The 19,292-nt window shown below is 40.3% G+C and overlaps 1 protein-coding gene across 2 annotated transcripts; it reads right to left on the reverse strand.

Annotated features, from left to right (window-relative positions):
- Positions 1 to 1,029: 1,029 nt before the first annotated feature.
- On the reverse strand, positions 1,030 to 10,646 carry LOC123984923 (protein FAM180A). 2 transcript variants are annotated; one of them, XM_046072185.1, is made up of 4 exons: positions 10,427 to 10,646; positions 4,017 to 4,114; positions 3,351 to 3,593; positions 1,030 to 1,488 (listed from the first exon to the last, which is right to left on the reverse strand). In XM_046072185.1, the coding sequence occupies exons 1-4, from the start codon at positions 10,500 to 10,502 to the stop codon at positions 1,414 to 1,416; spliced, it is 492 nt and encodes a 163-aa protein (XP_045928141.1). In that variant the 5' UTR covers positions 10,503 to 10,646; the 3' UTR covers positions 1,030 to 1,413. The 2 variants fall into 2 exon arrangements, with proteins under 2 accessions (XP_045928141.1, XP_045928140.1); XM_046072184.1 differs by lacking the exon at positions 1,030 to 1,488 and having other exon boundaries at positions 2,269 to 3,593.
- Positions 10,647 to 19,292: the final 8,646 nt, after the last annotated feature.

Consider the following 19,292-nt stretch of genomic DNA (forward strand, 5'->3'; position numbering starts at 1 on the left):
TTACCTACAAAGCTCTTAATGGTCAGGCACCATCTTATCTTAAAGAGCTCATAGTACCTTACTACCCCACCAGAGCACTGCGCTCCCAGAATGCAAGGTTACTTGTGGTTCCTAGAGTCTCCAAAAGTAGAATGGGAGCCAGAGCGTTCAGCTATCAAGCTCCTCTCCTGTGGAACCAGGTTCCAGTTTGGGTTCAGGAGGCAGACTGTTGTGGTGGCAGCCCGGCTGACGGTGAGTGTCCTGGTTTTTTCTCCTTTATCAGTTTTTCTGCTTTTTCCCTTGGTTTCCTGTTCTCTGCCTGCCTCCCTGTGTTTTCTCCCCTGTGTGCTCACTCTCTCCCTCTGCTCCTGAGCCCAGCCAACTACCTGCACCTGCATCTCATCAGCCACCTCGTCAGCCTGCCACACCTGCCAGTAATCACCTCATGACTGCCTGTATTTCAACCCCGGTTCTCCACACCATCCTCGCTTGATCGTCGTTGCTCCATACCTGGTGCCACTTCTGTGTTCAGGCTTCCATGTTTCTTGTTTTTTCTCATTTACCCTGTGCCTTGTCGCTGTCTGTTTCCCTCCCAGGTACACTCACCCTCGCCCTCCGTTCGGCTGGGCTCATCCACTGGCCCACTCCTCCTCGGACTTCCCTCACGGCGTCCTGCCTGTTTCCCCGCCTCTCCTCGCTTCCTCGGCCCCTGTGTTCCCCGGTTCCCTGGTCCCCTGACTCCTTGGTTCCCCGTGCCTGTACTTCCCCGACGTCCTCCTCTCCCTCCACTCCAGTCCCTCTCACCCTTTTTCCCCTCAATAAACCTCCTTCCCTCAGAGTGCTGCGTTTGGGTCCTCTCTGTCCACACACCACACCTCATAACAATTATGTCTTCAATACGTTATAAATTCAGTGAAGTTATAGAGCAAAATCTAATGACTGCCTTAGCAAATATATGTATATAATACCACAAATCCTTCTTAATTATTGAATTTTAAAATTTGACAGTATTTGTATGTTTACAAAGTACAACTCAGCCTTTAAAGACACTGCAAGCGCCAAAGCATAAAAAACAGTTGCAGTGAGCAACTTACAGTCTTGAAACAAGTTTCACCAATTAACAATGTGGAAATACAACATTTGGTTATAAGGATTAAAGGACATGTGTGCTTTATATCAAAAGTGAATAACAACATCAACCCTAACTATGTGACATTAAAATCTGGGAACTGTCATACAATACATGGAACAAGATTCAACATGGGGAACGCAATCCTGAGCTGTACCGTTTCCCAGCTTCTTTACGCTCTGTCAAGTAGTGGCCAGAAACATCCCAAAACTCATCATCATCATCGTTAGAGCGGAGCAGGGGCAGAGGATGATCCTTTGTCTTGAAAGGAAAAATCATCACTACCGCCCTCACCTCCTCATCCATCAGTCCTCCAGAATCAGCACCAGAGGCTTGGGCATAGGATGAATGCTGACATGCTGAGAAAGAGACCGAAAATCCTGAGAAAAAACAAAAAAAACCTATCATCATCATATACATTTTTGGAAAGGAAATGCTTGTGAGGAATAGCCAGCTCTGGTGGCAGGAAATGACAAACATTGGGAGAGCAACATTTTCAAGGCTGGATAAAAGTTTGAAGTGAGCCAAAATACTAAAATGTAAGCAAATGTAAAACCAATTGACTCAAGAAGGGAAAACAGCACAAATCAGACATACACTTTCTATCCACTCCAAGATACGTGAACTGCATGAAAGCCTATTACGGCAAGTACCTATTTCCCAAAATGAGTGGGGAAATGGATAGCTTTGAAGTAAACATCTATCAAACATTTTACAGTTTGCTCAAATGAGCAATCAGGGGTATTGATGTACACAGGCTTTTAAGTTCAGATCTGTGGTTTTGTTCAAAGGGCTTTTACTGACAAATCAAATGAGATGAGCAATCTTTTCAAAACAGAGCAAAGCATCTAATGCCATCTAGAGTAATTTGATGACATCAAGCATTTACACAGTCAGCACAGGGCAACTCTGCATGGAGTTGTCAAACTAATGTACTTCGTATAGTTTGATTTAAAGTAGGTCAAAGATCAGAATAATCAGAAAGGTCAGTATGCAAACCATGGGTACATTGCAATACCCACACCATTTGCGAGTAGTCAAACGCTGACATTCATGACACATTTCCAGCAAGTGCCCAGGCATGTGGACATTTATAGGAGCCGACTGGGACACAACTAATGAGGCCATCCTGTGGCTCACACAAATACATAAAGCACAGATGCTTTGCTGGTTTTATTTAATTTTCCCACAATGAAGAAATTAGTAGGATCAAACCTGATGCATTACAGAGTGAAAAACACGTGCACACTTATGAGCTCGGAGAGATAATACAATAAAGCAATTAAATCGAGGTGTCCAAGTGGCCCAGTGGTTAGGCCCAAAGTCCCCAATTTGATTCAGCTCGTTACCTTTGCTGCATGTGATACCCCTCTCTATCCAGCTGTTTCCCGTCTTCATCTCTGGTGTAAAACATAAATGTACTTTACATAAAAGCGACATGTGCTATTGTCTTGAATTGTTTCTGTCTGATTACATATTTAGAGAAGGAATACATTTTTCAGTCATTGATCAATGGATGTGATGTTTCACATTTTTACAGTCAGATATTTTAGTCTCCTCAAGAAGAAACAACATCTGGGTGTCTGTTAATTATTGTCAGTCCTAAAACAGGTTTTTAGACACTACTACCACCAACAACTAGAAAGGGTTGGTGTACTAGATGTTGTGGGGATTGTGGGATATCTCAATATATACAAAGTGGTATTAGGATATGGAAGCATCAAATGTCGTAGCAAGATACCGGATGATTTATATCAATTGGGGTTAGAAAAAGGATTAATTCTTGGGAAAAATATTTTGCTTTTTCTTTGTGAATTATAATCAGCAGTGGACTTTCAGTTGCAGTTTGAATGACAGCTCATGTATTGTATAATTTTCTGTTAGCACAGTGGCTTGGTTTCTTGAGTTTGAAAGTTCATCTATGACCTCAGAAACAGCTTGACAAAAAAATCTTAACTCAATCGAGTTACAAAAACAACATACTATAACAATTAGTATATACTGAAGTGTACTATGTAGAAAGTATGTAGTATGTAGGGTATGTATAAAACTAGGTCCTAGTTTAAGTCAAGAATTGGACAGAATTGTGTAACACCATCATATACTAAAAGGGTGACCAAGGGCTTTAAAAAAAAATACATCTTTTGATTCTTCCTTAGGAGGGTCTGAGATCCTTTTGAATGGCTCTGAACAGCTGGATCACAGCGTCCGTCCACGCCTCTCTCTGCTGTTGGTTGCTTACTCGAGCCAGGGTCTGAGTGGTGTACACCAGGGTCAGCACCGTCCTCTCAAAGTCCTGCCAGCTCAGAGAATACCGACGCTGGGCGAGCTCTGCTGTCAGGCGGCGTATGTCGGAGAGCCTCTTTGGCAGGACATCCTCGCAGATGACCTCCAGTTTCTCCACGCTCCTCAGGGAGGCGAGCTCCTCATCTGGGATCAGCATGGTGTGTTCTCCACCTCGGATCTGCATTCCAGCTAGCAGGATCTTGGAGACATGGGTCCACAAAGAAAATACTCAGGAACTATGTACTTAAACTACTAACCAACTAAATAACTAGCTTGCTACCGAAAACCACCTACTATACCAATCCACCAAAGGCACTTTTTATTTACCTCTTTGTGAAGTGAACGGAAGATATTATAAGATATTAATAAACATTCCTGTTATCAATATCCAGCAAACTTTGGGTAAACACATACTTCACATTTCTGCTCATGATTAGCAGGGAAGCAGCAGTACATAGTGTTTTCATTTTTGTTTTTAGCAGGAGCTTTCAGATGTGGAAGATGGACCAAAAATGTGTGACTTGGACAGATCTTTTACACATTTTCAACATATTTGAATAGGTTTCCAGCGCCGAACCATCGAGCCCTGAACTACTTCAGCAGCCACAGGATCTAAACTGACCTCAAAAAGCAGGTTGACATCCTCCACCGAATGCTGGAACGTGGGGTTGATCAGCGAATATGTCCCACGTTTTATCGTATATGCAGATGGATACAGAGCTAGAACACATAAGAACAAGAAATTAGAGGATTTTAAAGGAGCATTAGAGGATATTCCTTGTATTCAAGGAATTAGGCACCACATTATCCATGCATGTGGGTGGGCCAGAGGTTGACTAAACACAGATACATTACTGCTCAAATATTATGCAAGTGAGATCGAATTGGTCTCCAGCCGTGCAGAGGGTAACTGGTCTTCGACCTGAGCCTCAGATGCTCCTATGTTTACAAGTGGCAGTCGCCGGTGCATGCAGAGGTGAGATATCTGCACTCACAGGGGGGCAGGTGTTGCTGACCTCATTTAGTCAGATTTCAAAGTGTCTGTCAATATGTGTAGCAGACCTAGGATCCTGTAATCGGAGGTGTCCAGATAGAGCTGGAATGAAACCCCTCGCTCTCAGCTAGTGGAAACAATTGCTGCTACCCCATCTCTATGACAAAATACCATGAAATCCATATTTTACTGGAGGTGATAACCAGAGGCAATTCCACATGGTCACACACCTCTTAGCCAGGTAGAAAGTAACTAAGTACATTTACACAAGTACTTTTTTTAAAGTACAATTAAGTTACTGGCACTTTACTACAATGTCATTCTCTGTTATCTACTTTTATACTTCAGCAATACCTGAGGAAATTATTCTTATCTTATAGCTGTATCTATAAGAATATGAATGCATTCATAGAATTTAGATTTAAGGCAGCATTAAAGTAATAGTTCAACACTTTAGGAAATATGCTTAGTGGCTTTCTTGCTGAGGATTAGATGAGAAGGTTAATCCCACTCTCATATTTGTCTGTTAAATATGAGCCAGCAGGTGGTTAGCTTAGCTTTATTGCTGCAGCAGCAGAACCATACAACCTTATGGGGTCATTGTGGTGACAGTTCTCTATTTACACATCCAGGAAACACAAAGCAGCATTAGCATTCATTTGGAGTTGTATTTCAGACCACCTGATGAATGTAAGTCCACTCTTCACTCTCCTCTAGCTGTTTTGGTATTCACCAACTCCTGAAAAAAATATCTGGCCCTTTAGCTGCTAAATGTGTCACTACATTCACTAGCTTGTTGCTCGCTTTGTTTGTGTGCCGTTTAATGTTGGGCAGCTAGTGTACAGTGGGTTTATTAGAACTTTTTTGCTTTCACTTTTTCGAGTGGTGTGAGACTGAACCTATTTGTCGGCTGTAAAACCAAAACAATGAGGTCAAAGGTGCTAAAGTGCTCTGCTGAGGTGAGGGGAACCGCAGACTTGAGTGAATATTCTCTGTGGGTTGCTCACTATAAGTAACCCCCCCCAAAACGATTGATTAGTGCAGCTTTAATTGCTTAACCCAGCACCACTGAATCAACTACAATATGAAAAGATTTTTGAATAGAAGTGTAGATCTTAAAGGATTCCAATACTTATTACACCATTCACCTTATTTGTGTGATCTAGTGGCATTGTTTCTTTAAATAACTGAAATTTAGTACTTTATTTGTATGAAGACCTAAAGAAATACAAGTGGGGAAAGTACATTTATTTTTTATAGCTTTTATCAACTCAAAGAGCCATTTTTCTCTAAATTCTCTAAATTCTTAATGAAATCAGAAGGACATATCTGTGTACAAAGACTTCTTTATGAACTAGCCTGATTTTCAAACCCCATATTTGCATTCTTGGCTCTATATGATAATGAGCACTACTGGTAATGCTTTGGGAGGTTGAAATAAAAAGGATGAGAAAAGAAAGTAGAGAGGTCACACAAGGATGCAGAGTTCCCTCCCATACCGTTTGTAAATTGACTACTATTGCTGCCCAGACTCTTTAAATGTGTTAGTACTGTATTATAACACCCTTTAATGTGTGACACTCCAAGACCAATTTGATGACACTGCTTCAAGAGAACAAAGTGAAAAGCTTCTCCAGACATCTCGCTCTCTTTTTTCCACTGTTTCACATATATGGTTGCAATCCAGGACTTGGATCAGTGTGTAACCCAGCACACAGATCACACACAGATCTTAATGAGGTATACACTACAATCGGAGGGGTTTCATCAGATTTCTGATCCAATTGTGCAGTAATGATCAGCCCCGCTGCCCTCAGCCTTTCCAGCCGGCCAGATACATTTACCTTTATAGCATTTGTGAGGCCAGCCAAAGCCGCATGCACTGGCTGATCTCCCCTGTGTACCTGCTTGAGTGACTGCCAGTCTCAGTTCCAGCTTTGCTTTCACAACCCAGCCACCATTCTGAATGTAAAGAAAATCTGTAGCTGCTCCAGTGTAAGATTAATAAAACCCACCATTCTGTTACATTTGTGTTATCCTCACCAATTATCCCAAATATTTCAGCTCTCAAACCTGCCCAAACTAAACAGGGCCATAGCCAAGATTTTAGAAACACTGAGGTCAAGAGTCCAAAGTTCTATGGTGCAACCCCACCCCTCTAAAAAATGTTTCAACAGCCACCAAAGAAAGAAAACTTTTTCCCCCATCAACATTGTGTATATAAATTGAATAATCTGCCAATTTGTGAAATGGGAAAAAAACATTAGCTAGCTTTCTTGCCAAGAGTTAGATGAATTGATCGATCCAACTCTCATGTCTGAGAAAATTAAAGTGTTTGTGTCTGCACACAATAACTGTCTCTTGGCTCCAGCTTCATATTTACCATACAGACATGAGTGGATCGAAAATTTCAAACAGCATTTTTTTTTTGTGTGTGTGTGTGTGTCTGTCTGTGTGTGTTTTAGAATATGTTTTGTAAAGCTTATCGCCATACTTTATTAGCAGAAAGGTGTTTCAAGACCTTCTCTGCAATGACGAATTATATGTGAAATTGAGATCAGCCATAAAAAACTCAAATTTAAGTAATTATAGAATGTAGGAAAAAATGTTGTTTTTACTCCCACAAACACCAAGGATCAGTACGGAGGACATTTCCCTGGATCCAGCACTGACATGGATCAGGTACTTGTAGCTGAAAATTTACACCCCACGTTGAGTAAGTGACTCCCAAATGCACGATAAGCAGCTGATGAGGAAAGCCTGTGCCGAGATGCTGAAGAGACACTCCAGCTTCGGTGGGGCATTGTCAGTGTAAACAAAACAGCACCCAGGGGAAAAGTGTGCTCATTAGAACAAGGGTTATGTTACTAAAGAATGGAGGAGCTGCAGAGAAGTGACAGCTTGCAGACCAACCCAATGCTGACTTACATTTAAAATTAATTATCTGTGATTTACATAAAAGTTGTCTTCTACTTTCTGCCATTGTTTGTTTTTTATACATTCTATGGTTGTAACACAACAGTCCTTTGGCATGCAGGAAATGTTTCTAGTAGGGAAACAGCAGTTTGGTATTAAACTGTTGTTCCTGGATAATGCTCACATGGTTGGAGCAGCACTGATGTGGACACAGAAACAGGCCATGTGTCTTATAACGTTGATGAAGCTACAAACAAAAAATGAAGAAGACATTCAATTTAATGTGGCACATTTGTGTGTCACATTAAATTGGAATGCAAGAATTCAGCTTTGGTGAACTTTGACAGGCAAATTCCCGCCCTTGACCAATTGCAAACCATTTGACAGTTCTGACCTTTGTGGGAATGGAGAGCTCAAAATGTCTAAAATGAAGAAAGCTGTGTTTTGCACCATCCACTTTTATTTAACCTTCCTTTGTTGGAGTATAAACTGCTCCACAGAGGAATGGTTTGCAAACTGTAATAAGACAGGAGTTTATAGTACATATATACCTTTGAATAGATTTTGTAAACTCATTGTCCCGTTAGCGACCAAGCTAACTTGCTTGGAACACATTTTTTTCCCCCTTCAGTAACCAATGAAATGGTGTACAATCTGGAGAACAAAATGCCGGGGGGAGTAAACGGCACAGTACCGAGAAAACAGAAAGCTAGGGGAGCTTTTGTTACTGACTAGCGCTAGCTGGCTAGTATTAGCAGCTAGCTCACTAACTACAGTAGTTTACCCTAGCACTGTAGTCTCTCTGTCACCAAGCGGCTTTCTGGTGACCAGGCCTGTAGTGTTTGGCAGATAACAGAGGTCAAAAGGTGCAGAATCGCTAAGAGTTGCAAGACAAAATTCTTAAAGTTAAGGGACCCTCAACATAACTAAAATATGAAAAGAAATTTAAAAATTGATGCGGTAAAAATCTCCCCCTTCAGTCCATATCCTTTTCTTTCTCTAAATATTCTTGGCTACTATACTACATCTTTTCCTTAGAAAAGATGATGCCGTGTTGATGTGAGACATGATGGTAGTCATGGAAAGATTCCCATGTTTAAGACAAATGTGACAACTCAAGACTATTGTCTATACTTGCCGATCTGGTCGTATGAAGGCTAAAAATACAGCGCGTTGACAATATTACAGCATATCCATTACATGTTGGTTAAATCACCTTGAACAGCAGACTTTGGCTGATTTCAAGTGTCCATATTTGTTCAGTTTTTAGGCACTTCCTTATAATTTAGTCATACCAGATGTATCAGAGTTTTCATCAGTGTCCTTTACTACTTGTTTATTGACATTAATGACGACCACTTTTACAAGTCCGAAAGTGGTCAATTTAAGAGTAAAAGAGATGTGTTAAAGTTTTTAAACGTTTTAACATGTTAATGCAGGGGAACAAACAAACATAAGGTGACCATTGTTCCTCCCCATCCAGCGCTCCACACAATCAGTGTTTGGATAGGCAGGGTTCCTACATTGTCATTATGCACAGGCAGGGAACTTGTAATCTCCAGTTTACTGCTTGCAAGGAGATGAGGGAACAACAAAGATCCATTAATTAGCAGGGCTAAATGCTATTCCAGGCTGGAGGGATGTCTTGATGAGAGAGAGCGGGAGAGGGAAAAACAAACAAAACAAAAACAGAATGGACGTCTGGATCCCTCCGGCTTATGGTAAAAGGGGGTAAAAAGGACATGGGAAAGAATAAAATCTTTGCCTGAATGGCCCATCTACTGGTTAGCATTTAAATTCACCTTGAATCATTCACTTTTTCCAGCAACTCAGATACAAAATGTACCACAATGTAAACACAGACTTCCCTATCCATTCCCCCTGTGAGAAAAAAATCTATGTGAGGCTAAGCTGCAATAAAGTCACTTAGTATCGCAAGTGAAGACGAGATAGGATTTGACACTGTGGATATTAGAATACTCGGGACACTAGTGATGATTGGAGACAATGGAGAATGGTCACATAAGTCCAATTTCCACCGACCAAATACTGTCCTTCACAATGACCCAGGAAGGGTAACTGTGCTTTACATAAGCTTAGCCCTTTAACACGCACACCCATTATAAGGTTGAGCTGCCTAAATAATGAAACAAATGGACTGGATGTAGGTTTTAGTAACATACTCTGTCTGACATTTTAGCTGGATGATTTTTATTACAGGTTATCTTTTTTTAAATAACTACAATGACCAAAGAGATGAAACTCTCCAAGTTCTACATACAGTAGTGCTGGGTGGCAAAATGTTAAGTAAGTGACATTCCCTTACAATGCATGCAATGCAGTTCGCTTAGACAAATTTCTGGAAATTTGGTGAGCAAAAAGTTTCTATTTATTACACAATTTAAAATCCTCCTGTACGCTGCCTGCCCGGCACCAAACGGCAGACAGACAAAGTTAGCAACTAGCTGGTGAATATAGCGGAGCATTTAGCAGCTAAAAAACAGATATTTCCCTCAGGAGTAGGTACAGGCCAAGCAAGAGTTAAAAGAAGAATGACTATTGGACCTACACTCATCAAGTGGCCAAAAACAAAAAGTGCTAACATGCACAGTGTCAGCTGCATATGTAAATAGGCAAATGTTTTCAAGGATGTTTGCTGCAAATGGTGATAATATGTCAGTGTTTAGTGGCAAAAAATGTTCTCTAGCTGGTTTTAGCATCATGTTTCTTATCCAAAGATTTAAGTAATGTGAGTCTTGAGAAAGGAATTTCCTTAGTGAGTGGATCCAGTAACAACAGGCCAGTCACTTTTCACTGGAAAATTAGCTGCTCATGTCCTGCATGTCGCAGTGTTCCTGATATCTCCGGAAGATAAACACATTCTTGCACAGACACACACACACACACATACACAGAAACTGAACCATCATGAATGTTAGTTTCCATTTTCTGATAGGCATTTATCTTTAAAATGAGGATGCAAATCACTGCAATTTGTGTGTAAGGGATCATTCAGATAAACTTTTTACATGATGTTGTCATTATGGCCGATAAAAGATAAAAAGAGATATAATGTATGAATGGAGCAGGTGAATCTGTACAGCCTCTCAAAGTCCACCTACCTTTCCTGTGGTGCTGAGTGGCTGCCAGGTTGATGGACAGGTAAACGGCGATGAGTGGAGCCCACGACTGCGTCATGTTGATGATCCTCACACACAGATCTAGTCACACTACTCAACACACACTCAAACACAAATGAACATTACAACAGTGGATGAAAATGCTCCGACTGAGCTTTGGTATTTCACATGCACTAGTTTCATATGTCGGATCATGCCTTCATTGCCTCTAATCATTTTTCTTTTCCCTCCGCCCTCCATCCTTCCTCTCTCCCTGTCTTTTTTTTTTGTATGCGTTTGTTCTCCACTCAGGCCAGGCTGTCTGGGCTCTCATCTGGAAATCATCAGGATTTGGGTAGCGCCTGCCCTCTTGGCTAGACTTTTCTCAGCTACCGGCTGACTGCTCGACTGGCTGACTGCTTCAATTACTGAGTGACTCTCCAAATGACTGGACAACTATGTGACTGGATGAGTGGCTGACTGACTTGCTGATTGATTGACTCAGCTGATGGCATCCAGTGAGCCAGAAGCAAACCAGTGCTTCAACAAGAGATGGTGCTTTTGGTGGATCAAGCATCCTTTTCAGCTATGACTCCAGTCTCTTGGGTCTTACTTTCATTATTTTGGCCATTATTTCTATTGGTTCTGATAACATTGTACACAGTGTTCTGGGAAACAGGAAACAGCCGGTCTGTAAAATTTGATAATGGACACTTTCAGTTCACTTTAAGTTTCAGTTCCAAGTAAGTTTTGCTAACATGGGTCTTTTTTTTTTGGTCAGCTCTTGGTGTAGTCAGTCGGACAGTCCACCACGTTGGTCAAGACTAAAATATCTCAGCAGCTCTTGGATGGGTTGTAAGATAATTTTGTATAGACATTCATGGCCTCCAAATGAATCCTGTGATGATCCCATAACTTCCTTTAGCGCAACCAAAAAGTTGACATTTGTGAATTTGAGGGAAATTATTTATATATATATATATATATATATATATATATATATATAGATGGATTGCCATTTAACTGTGTACATTCATTGTAATAACTTTTGTTTTTACAATGAATGTACACAGTTAAATTTTGTTGTTAAGTTTCATATGGTGAGGTCAAATGTTTAATATGTCCAATGCTTAAGTTTATGACCAAATACATGCAAAAATAAATACATTCTCATAAGCCTCAGCTGTACTTTGTGCTTAATACTAATTAGTAACTATGCGAACATGGTAAACAGTATACCTGCTAAACATAACAATCAGAATTGTTATTTTGAGCATGTTAGCATTGCTCAAAGCACATCTGTGTCTAAGTAAAGCCTCACAGAGCTGCTAGCATGGCTGTAGACTCTTGTTCAAAAGGCGTACGATCATCTGACCTCTCATGTGTCTTGCCCCGTTGGACTACATTTTAGCGATGTTGCCATGCTGAGTACAATGTTACCATAACAATCAAAATCCTAGATTGGTTTATATAATGAGTTATTACACCAAGATCCAAGTTGTAATCTTTTCTTTTTTTTTTTTTATGAATTTTAATGAAAATGGAACTCATGTTTCTCCCTTCTACACAGACCTTTCTTTTAATGTGCTTTGACTTTAATTGCAGAAAGAACAAGGCCTTAAAAGGCCTGTTTGACTGCAGGTAGCTCACAGCAACCAGACGACGATGAAACACAGACTGAGGCAGACGGAGACAATAGCTACATGTTGACAGTCAACATCAACAGCTACACGAGGACCACTCAGAGCATCTTGATTCAAGGCCATCAAGACTCTTTCCACGTCTTTATTCTCTCTCCTCCACAGCCTCTTCTGCTCTTTGTTGTCCCAGAATATGTGCAATAAACGCACAGTCCCCGTTCTGGTGCCAAAGCATATAATAGACTGTGGAGGTGCTCTGGATTTCAGATAGTTCGCTGTCTTGGCTGAGCCTCTAAGGCTGCATCTGCTAAATAAAATGAAGATAATATTCCAGTAATGGTCTTGTGTAAAAGGAGTTAAAAAGAAGGGCACTCATATTCAATCAGTAGATTAGAGAGCAACAATTAATTATTCAAATAGAGGCTGCAGATATCAAACTTAAATGTTTATTCTAACAATGTAACACAGATAAGAGCCCACTGTTCCTTATCAACGCTGTGCTGTTGGAATAAACAATGAAGCCTGGTATCTGTGCACAGTTATCATCACCTTTTCAAATAGTAAGCCACTACATTTTTTCAGATAAATATTCCCTCTTGACAAAAGCGTTAGCATCAGCAAGTCACAAAATGCAATCATAAACGGCGGCACGAGACGAGTGGGGCTCCCATTTCATTTCAGCGACGATAAAAATATTGAGTGGACATGTGGGAGCCATAACTCCGTTTATCTGGATACTTTTAGAGCGATTTGGTGTCTCTGTGGGAAATAAGTTGACAAGGACTCTGCATTTGTGCGCTCCATATTAATGCTCCAAAAAAATTACGCTAGTAAATAAAGTGAGAAGCAGAGGCAGAGGGATTTTATAATGCAACACAACGAAGAAACGGCTCTGCCTGCTTGATGAGGAGACATTAAACATAATCTTGTTAATCTAGTGGCATTCCAAGGTCTGATTAATCTACATATGCTGGATGACTTTAATTTTGCTCTACTGCTGCTATATGTTTCATTGAATATTTCCGTACAGCAGATGGGCAACCAAGGTATGATAGCAATTTTAGTTTTTTTAAAGCCTGCAGGACAAAAAAAAACCAAAAACACATTTACATGGATGAGCATGCAGGAAGAATGCACCTCAGTGGACAAGCTGTAACTCTTGTCTACATGTGATTCACATAAGTAACGCATAAAGAGAAGGCAGGTGGCATTCTGAGGGCCAAAACATAAGCCAAAAGCTGCATTTTCTTCAGCTCATGTCTATACAGCAATATTTTGTGTTTGCCTGCAGGTGCAACTGCTGTAGGACAAGAAAAATGGTACTGACCCCTAAGTGCGGAGTTATAAACACAAACACACAGCCATACACAGATGCACTGTACAAAATTGGTCATGGCCATGAGGGGGCAGTGTTACAACACACATCCTGAGAGATGAACAACTACCTAACTTATCCAAATCAAAGATCCTGCAGTGATTGCTGCTGCTCCCCAACTCTTTTGGTGATGCTGCATGAATTCAGAAATAATTGAAATCTATTCAGATAAGGTCTGACAATATGAATGCAGACACTTAACAGAGATCAAAGGGTTGTTTGGGTTCAAACCAGGTGGGGACCCTCGAGACATCCTTTAGTTTAATTGCTTCTGTGCTGTAAATCACTGGAATGCCAAAAATATGCAAATTGATATGAGGCCACTGTACATCTGAACTTGCATGAGGCTTGCTTAATAGCCAAATTGCTATCACACAAAAAGTCTGCAGCTGCAGTTTTATCTTACAAAGCTGTGAGTCGGGATAATAGGTAAACACCTGACCTGAGATTTGCAAATATAGAAAATGCTAAGATGTGTAATACTGAGGTTTTGCACTTCTTTCCAGTTGAGGGATTGTGACTCATGGGGAGTGTTTTGAGTAATAGCTTAAAGTGAAAGCCATGTTATAATATATTGAGTATTGCTTCTGACAGATTGCAGGAACTGAAGCCTGGAGGCCACAACAGGAGGCTGTATGAACTCAATTTAAAACACACTAGCTTCCTGGAGGACAGCCTCCAGCTATGAACTGAGTAGTATGTATATTGTTATTATACTGCAGTTCACTTCTGCAGTGTTTACATTCTGTGTAAAGCCAAAGCCAAAGCCTTTAAGAGGTTAGGAGTTAGAAATTGTAATTATTTTTAATCCCAAACCAAAGCTATGCTGAAAAGCTTTTTGCCTTTGTCAGGCTTTCATTGTAAATGAGACTTTGTTGTTGCTTGATCCAAAAGGTTGAAAAGAGGTAAAAATAAAACAAGAGACAACAGAGGCAAGTTGAAAATTATTTTGTGGAAGATCATATTAACTTAAATAAACAAATAAGAGCAGAAAATCTGAAAAAAAGCGGGTAAAGGGTGCAAGAGAAAGGTGTATCATGAGGATAATTTGCTTTCAGAAAGCTTGACTGAGAGAGAAAACGGAGAAAAGGTTTGAGAACAGTTGGAAATTAACTCTTTGAAAGTTTAAAACCAAGATTTATTGATTGACCATAGTTAATGGCTGCATGGCAGCCATCACAACAAGTGAGGCCCGTGAGAGAATAGGCTGTCTAGCATGTCTCTATAGCTGGCAGGAGGTGCATCACGCATCAAAACAACTCAACAAAATACTGAGTGTATGAGTGTTCAACCACAATGCCTAATCATCATACCTCAAGCGGAATAATTACCTCAACTGTCCATCACACCTCTGCAAACAATTTCATCAAGGCCCATCTGAATACAAGCACAGCTCAGCGTTGAGTCTTTAAATTGAGTTGGCATGTCTTGGACAGCTTGCATTATCATGGTTGGCCCTGGTGGGTGCCGGGTGTCTCAAAAAAACCCCCAAAAAGTAGCTACTTGTGTGCCTGATATACACTGCACACTGGAGAGGAGACGGCTGCAGCAGCCTTCGTCTAAATACTCCACATGTCTCATTACTGTGGCATCCACTATTTATTACAAAACAATATTGTAATTAGTCTTGGTGAAGTTCACGTCGCTAATTTCCTCTTTTGTTCTCCTGCTTGTACTTTCTGACCAATTCATTTATAACGACCTGATTCATGGACCAGATGGCAGCCACGGTTACAATTTGTAAGGAAAATAAATAAACCGTCCAAGCAGCTTTAATTATGGTCACAGTCAACAACAAGAAGGATTGCATGGTGATTTTATAAAATACTCATCACTTGTAGAACCTGTTGAGCTTTCAACCGAGATGAGGTTTGCTCATAGAACTGTAGCTGTTAATACTTTCCATTATTGTGAGCACTTTCGAGGTTTCTGTTGGCTTCATGTTGGCTTAAAAGTTAAGCTTGACAGTTCATTATTGACCTTGGGCGCAGCTGTTGAATCTCAAAACATACACACAGATTGTCTACATGGCAATACTTTGTGGTAATTTCATAATTTTACATTTTGTTGAAAATGTGAACCACTAAAATACAATGAAAACTGTAATGGTAAATTAAAGTGGCTTCTGCATTTCTACCTTATCTTGAGGCCATATCTCAATATAGTTTTCAGTTGATATTATCTACATTCTTAAAAAAAAAAATGTATATCAAATTATAACAAACTTCCTGGAAAACAGCAAAACTATGGCAGTAGTATTCCTGTGAAGGAAAACTAGCTGATTTCTGGGGCTCTAGACAGAAAAGCAGTTGGGGGAACATGTATATATGTAAATGTTTCTAAACATTAAAAAAAATAATAATAATAAAAAAACTTGCCTCCATACTTATGTAACATGCATTATTATTATTATTAGACAGAAGTTAAAAACTGGAAAGGTAAATACAAATAGTGCAGGACATAACATCTGTAATTTGACCAAGCATGGTGGTTGAACAAAAATTATAACACAGAGTAAAAGTTGAATTGTTCTGGTGAAAATTTCAGAACAGTGATAAAATACTTTTTTTGGGGTCAAATGCCACATTAAAACTGAAGTAGAGGAACATTAAGAAGTCTCTAGTCTCTAGACACTCATGAGTCATGAAATCACTACATGTAATATTTCAAATTCCTCCCTAACTTGTCAGTGCAGTGAGCCAACGCAATATCAACATCATACCTTACATCATGTAGTTAAACTCTCAAAGCATTAATATAAGATCAAAGTAACATAACGTTTAGTAGCAAGTTAGCAAAACGAATTGCATTACTTTTGCTTGAATCAAAGTCTTGTTTAAAATGTACTTATTAAATGCCAATTACTGTTAATATGCTGAGCTTACAGGCCTTTAAATTCTTTTCAGGGGATTCTGTTATCTAGTAAAAGTATAACAAGACTAAAAAGTTTAGACTGCTTAGCGCTAAACCAGCAACTGCAATAAAAATCAAACAACATTGACATGTTTCATTGATCTCAAGGTCATCCAGACCTGGTGAGGATACTTCGGCAGAATAAAAAAACTACAAACTTCTTGGTTTGAATTTGAAGGGAAGCCACTCTACTCCCAATGTGACCCCGCTGCTGCCTAATAACTAGAATAATGATAGATACATATACTTAATTTCCTGTGTAATCAATGCACCGCTCATGCTTGAGTGTGCGTCGGCGGGCTTCTGCATGTTAATGAAAAGTACTTATGGAGTCGTGGTGAGAGGTGAACACATGGGCAGAGCGATAACATCTGTCACTATCACCATGACTGATGCATGAATTGGACTCACGATTTCCAGTTACTGTCATCAGCTGGCCAGGAGTAATGAGGATGTGTTTGTTGGGCTTGATCATCAGTGCCTCCGTATTAACACACCCCAGAGAGAGAGTTGTCACGATGCGAGCCAGAGGCACCAGAACGAATTGGGCTAAGATTTGTACACATACAACAAGGTAATGAAAAAGTTTTGGAGCTTATTAATGCTTGTGTGTTTTGGTTTCTTCCGGGAGGTGTTTGTGTTACTGTATTTCAGGAAATTCCAAGAAGAAGAATTTAGCCTATAGCTTGCTTGTCTCCCAGTTTTTCCCTCCTTTGTGGGATACTTCAGTTTGTTTGATAATTGCATGAAAAGATGGTGCACCTGATGTGGACATCAATATATATGACACTCGTGGCTCTATTTCTTTGGTAGTATCTGTACCTTTTTAATAATCAGAAATATATTGGAAACCATACTGTAGATAGAATTCATTCAAGACCATTCAGTTTCATGACATGTGACTGTCAGTCAGAGTTTGAAAGTTTTGATTTGAAAATGCCTTGCCTCACTTTAATTGGTTTATTTAGACTATTCCTACATATCTTCAAAGGGACATGTAGGAATACATTACTGGTCTTTATTGCTATGGCAATGTCAAACCTCGCTACACTTTGTTTTTTTCATTGTTTTTCTCCGGCTTTATTGTCGAAACACGTATTGCATATGACAGAAATCAGTCATTGGAATAGGAAGACGGGGTTTTTGGATTAAGAGCAGAGGACCAAGATCCACCCGGCCCAAACTACAAGACCAGGCACCATGACGGAGTGTCAGGAAAGAGGCCATGTTGGCCCAGCTTAGACTTAAGGTTGCTCCTAAAGGTTTGGACAAAGTGGGACTCAGGTTGGCCAAGCAACAGAAAGAGATTGTTGTGTCCACATCTTTACAGATACCTGCCCCATCAACGTCCCGGATCAAGCACTTGGCGGGCAGTCAGTGGACCAAGCTGTCAGTGCAAGACTCTGAATTACACAAGATAAAAATTATGTTTGAACCACACCTTTTACACTAGAAATGGTTAGAGCCAAGGTTAGAGTACAGATTAGTAGTATTTTGATATATAAATTTGTGCTGAGCTTAGGTTTTAGTAAGATATTTTCATCCATATCCTTTCCGGGGGCTCTGTAACTTTATGTGCATGGCATGAAAAATAAAACCTGCACTTTATTTCAGTCAACTTTAAAGCACATGACATGAGACTCTGCATCTGCATTATCCTTTCTCTGACACCTGTGCCTCTTGTGACAGCTTCCTCAACCTCACGGACAAAAACTTTCCTGCACCTGGTTCACAGAACAAAGCTGCTGCCCTTTGAGACATCATGTGGATGAATGAATGATGGAGAACAGAAGACCCAGGCTGAACCCAGCAAATGAGGTCAGCTCCAGGTCTTAGGGGCTGTGTGCCGGGTTTGTGTGTGTGTGTGTGTATATTATTTATGTGTGAGGTAGTAGACTGAGGTGGGAGGTGAGTCTGGGGAGGTGGGTTGAGGTGTTTGCTGTTGGCCCTGAAATAGAGAGATGTGCGACACATCAAAGCTTCTGCAGCCCAGACCCCATATGGCTAATGGCAGGATCAGATTGAAGCCTTCTGCTGATATTGCAGCACTTTAGTGGAAACAGGTAGACGAGTGGCTTTATCCGACTAGTATTTGGAAGTAGGCATGACTGAGGAGGGGAAGAAATTATGTAAAAATATTGTTTTGTAATGTTTGTTTGAATGACACAATGCCATATATAACACTTAAACACAATGACACAGAACGATTTTCCAACCGGTGGGAAAGTGAAATCCCAACATGCTGACTTAAAAAACAAAAAACAAAAGAGAAAGAGTTGAAAGGAAAAAAAGTAGGAAGCAGTTTGGGGGATTTCTCAATGGCAGAATATTCACTTCTCAAAATACTCTCATATGTCTCAGCATAGCTTTCCAATTGCTTAACCACAGCTAGTTTAATTTTCCTGTGATATTTCTGTGTACTACACACAGCTTGACTGACTGCTCTAACAGTTTCCATCAGCAACTATTTTATCATTTGTGCACTGAGCCCCTAACCCACCAACATTTGTTGAAACCATATCAACTTTCTCTGACTCTTCTTTCATCTGTGTGCACAGAGCTTGTGCAATATAATTACAAGGGGGATTAAACTCTAGTCTTTTACTGGCAACATCACTGACAAATACAACATCTGAATTAAGTCCTCTTCAACGTCTTTGATGTCTCTGACTCATTGTGCATCTTGCTGTTGCATGCACAGGAACCTTCTGAGGTAAACGTCTCGGGTTACGTATGTAACCTTGGTTCCCCGAGAAGGGGAACGAGACACTGCGTCGGTTACGACACTATGGGAACGCCTCTAGGCGAAGCAGGTCTGAACGTGAATGAAATCACTCCAATCCTATTGGCTTGTTGCTAGAACGGTAAGGTGTGACGGAATAACCGGAGGAGTATAAAGCAAACCTGTACACACTCATCAATAGCTTAGCTATGAAGCAGG

This window comes from Micropterus dolomieu, linkage group LG16 (genome assembly GCF_021292245.1).
Source record: "Micropterus dolomieu isolate WLL.071019.BEF.003 ecotype Adirondacks linkage group LG16, ASM2129224v1, whole genome shotgun sequence".
Classification (NCBI taxonomy): Eukaryota; Metazoa; Chordata; class Actinopteri; order Centrarchiformes; family Centrarchidae; genus Micropterus; species Micropterus dolomieu.

Excerpts from the sequence above, each read along its gene's own strand:
- LOC123984923 (XM_046072184.1), bottom strand. The coding sequence starts at position 10,502 with ATGACGCAGTCGTGGGCTCCACTCATCGCCGTTTACCTGTCCATCAAC. Across the intron at positions 4,115-10,426 it reads CACTCAGCACCACAGGAAAG|CTCTGTATCCATCTGCATAT; the intron begins GTAGGTGGACTT and ends TATGTGTTCTAG. Across the intron at positions 3,594-4,016 it reads ATGTCAACCTGCTTTTTGAG|ATCCTGCTAGCTGGAATGCA; the intron begins GTCAGTTTAGAT and ends CATGTCTCCAAG.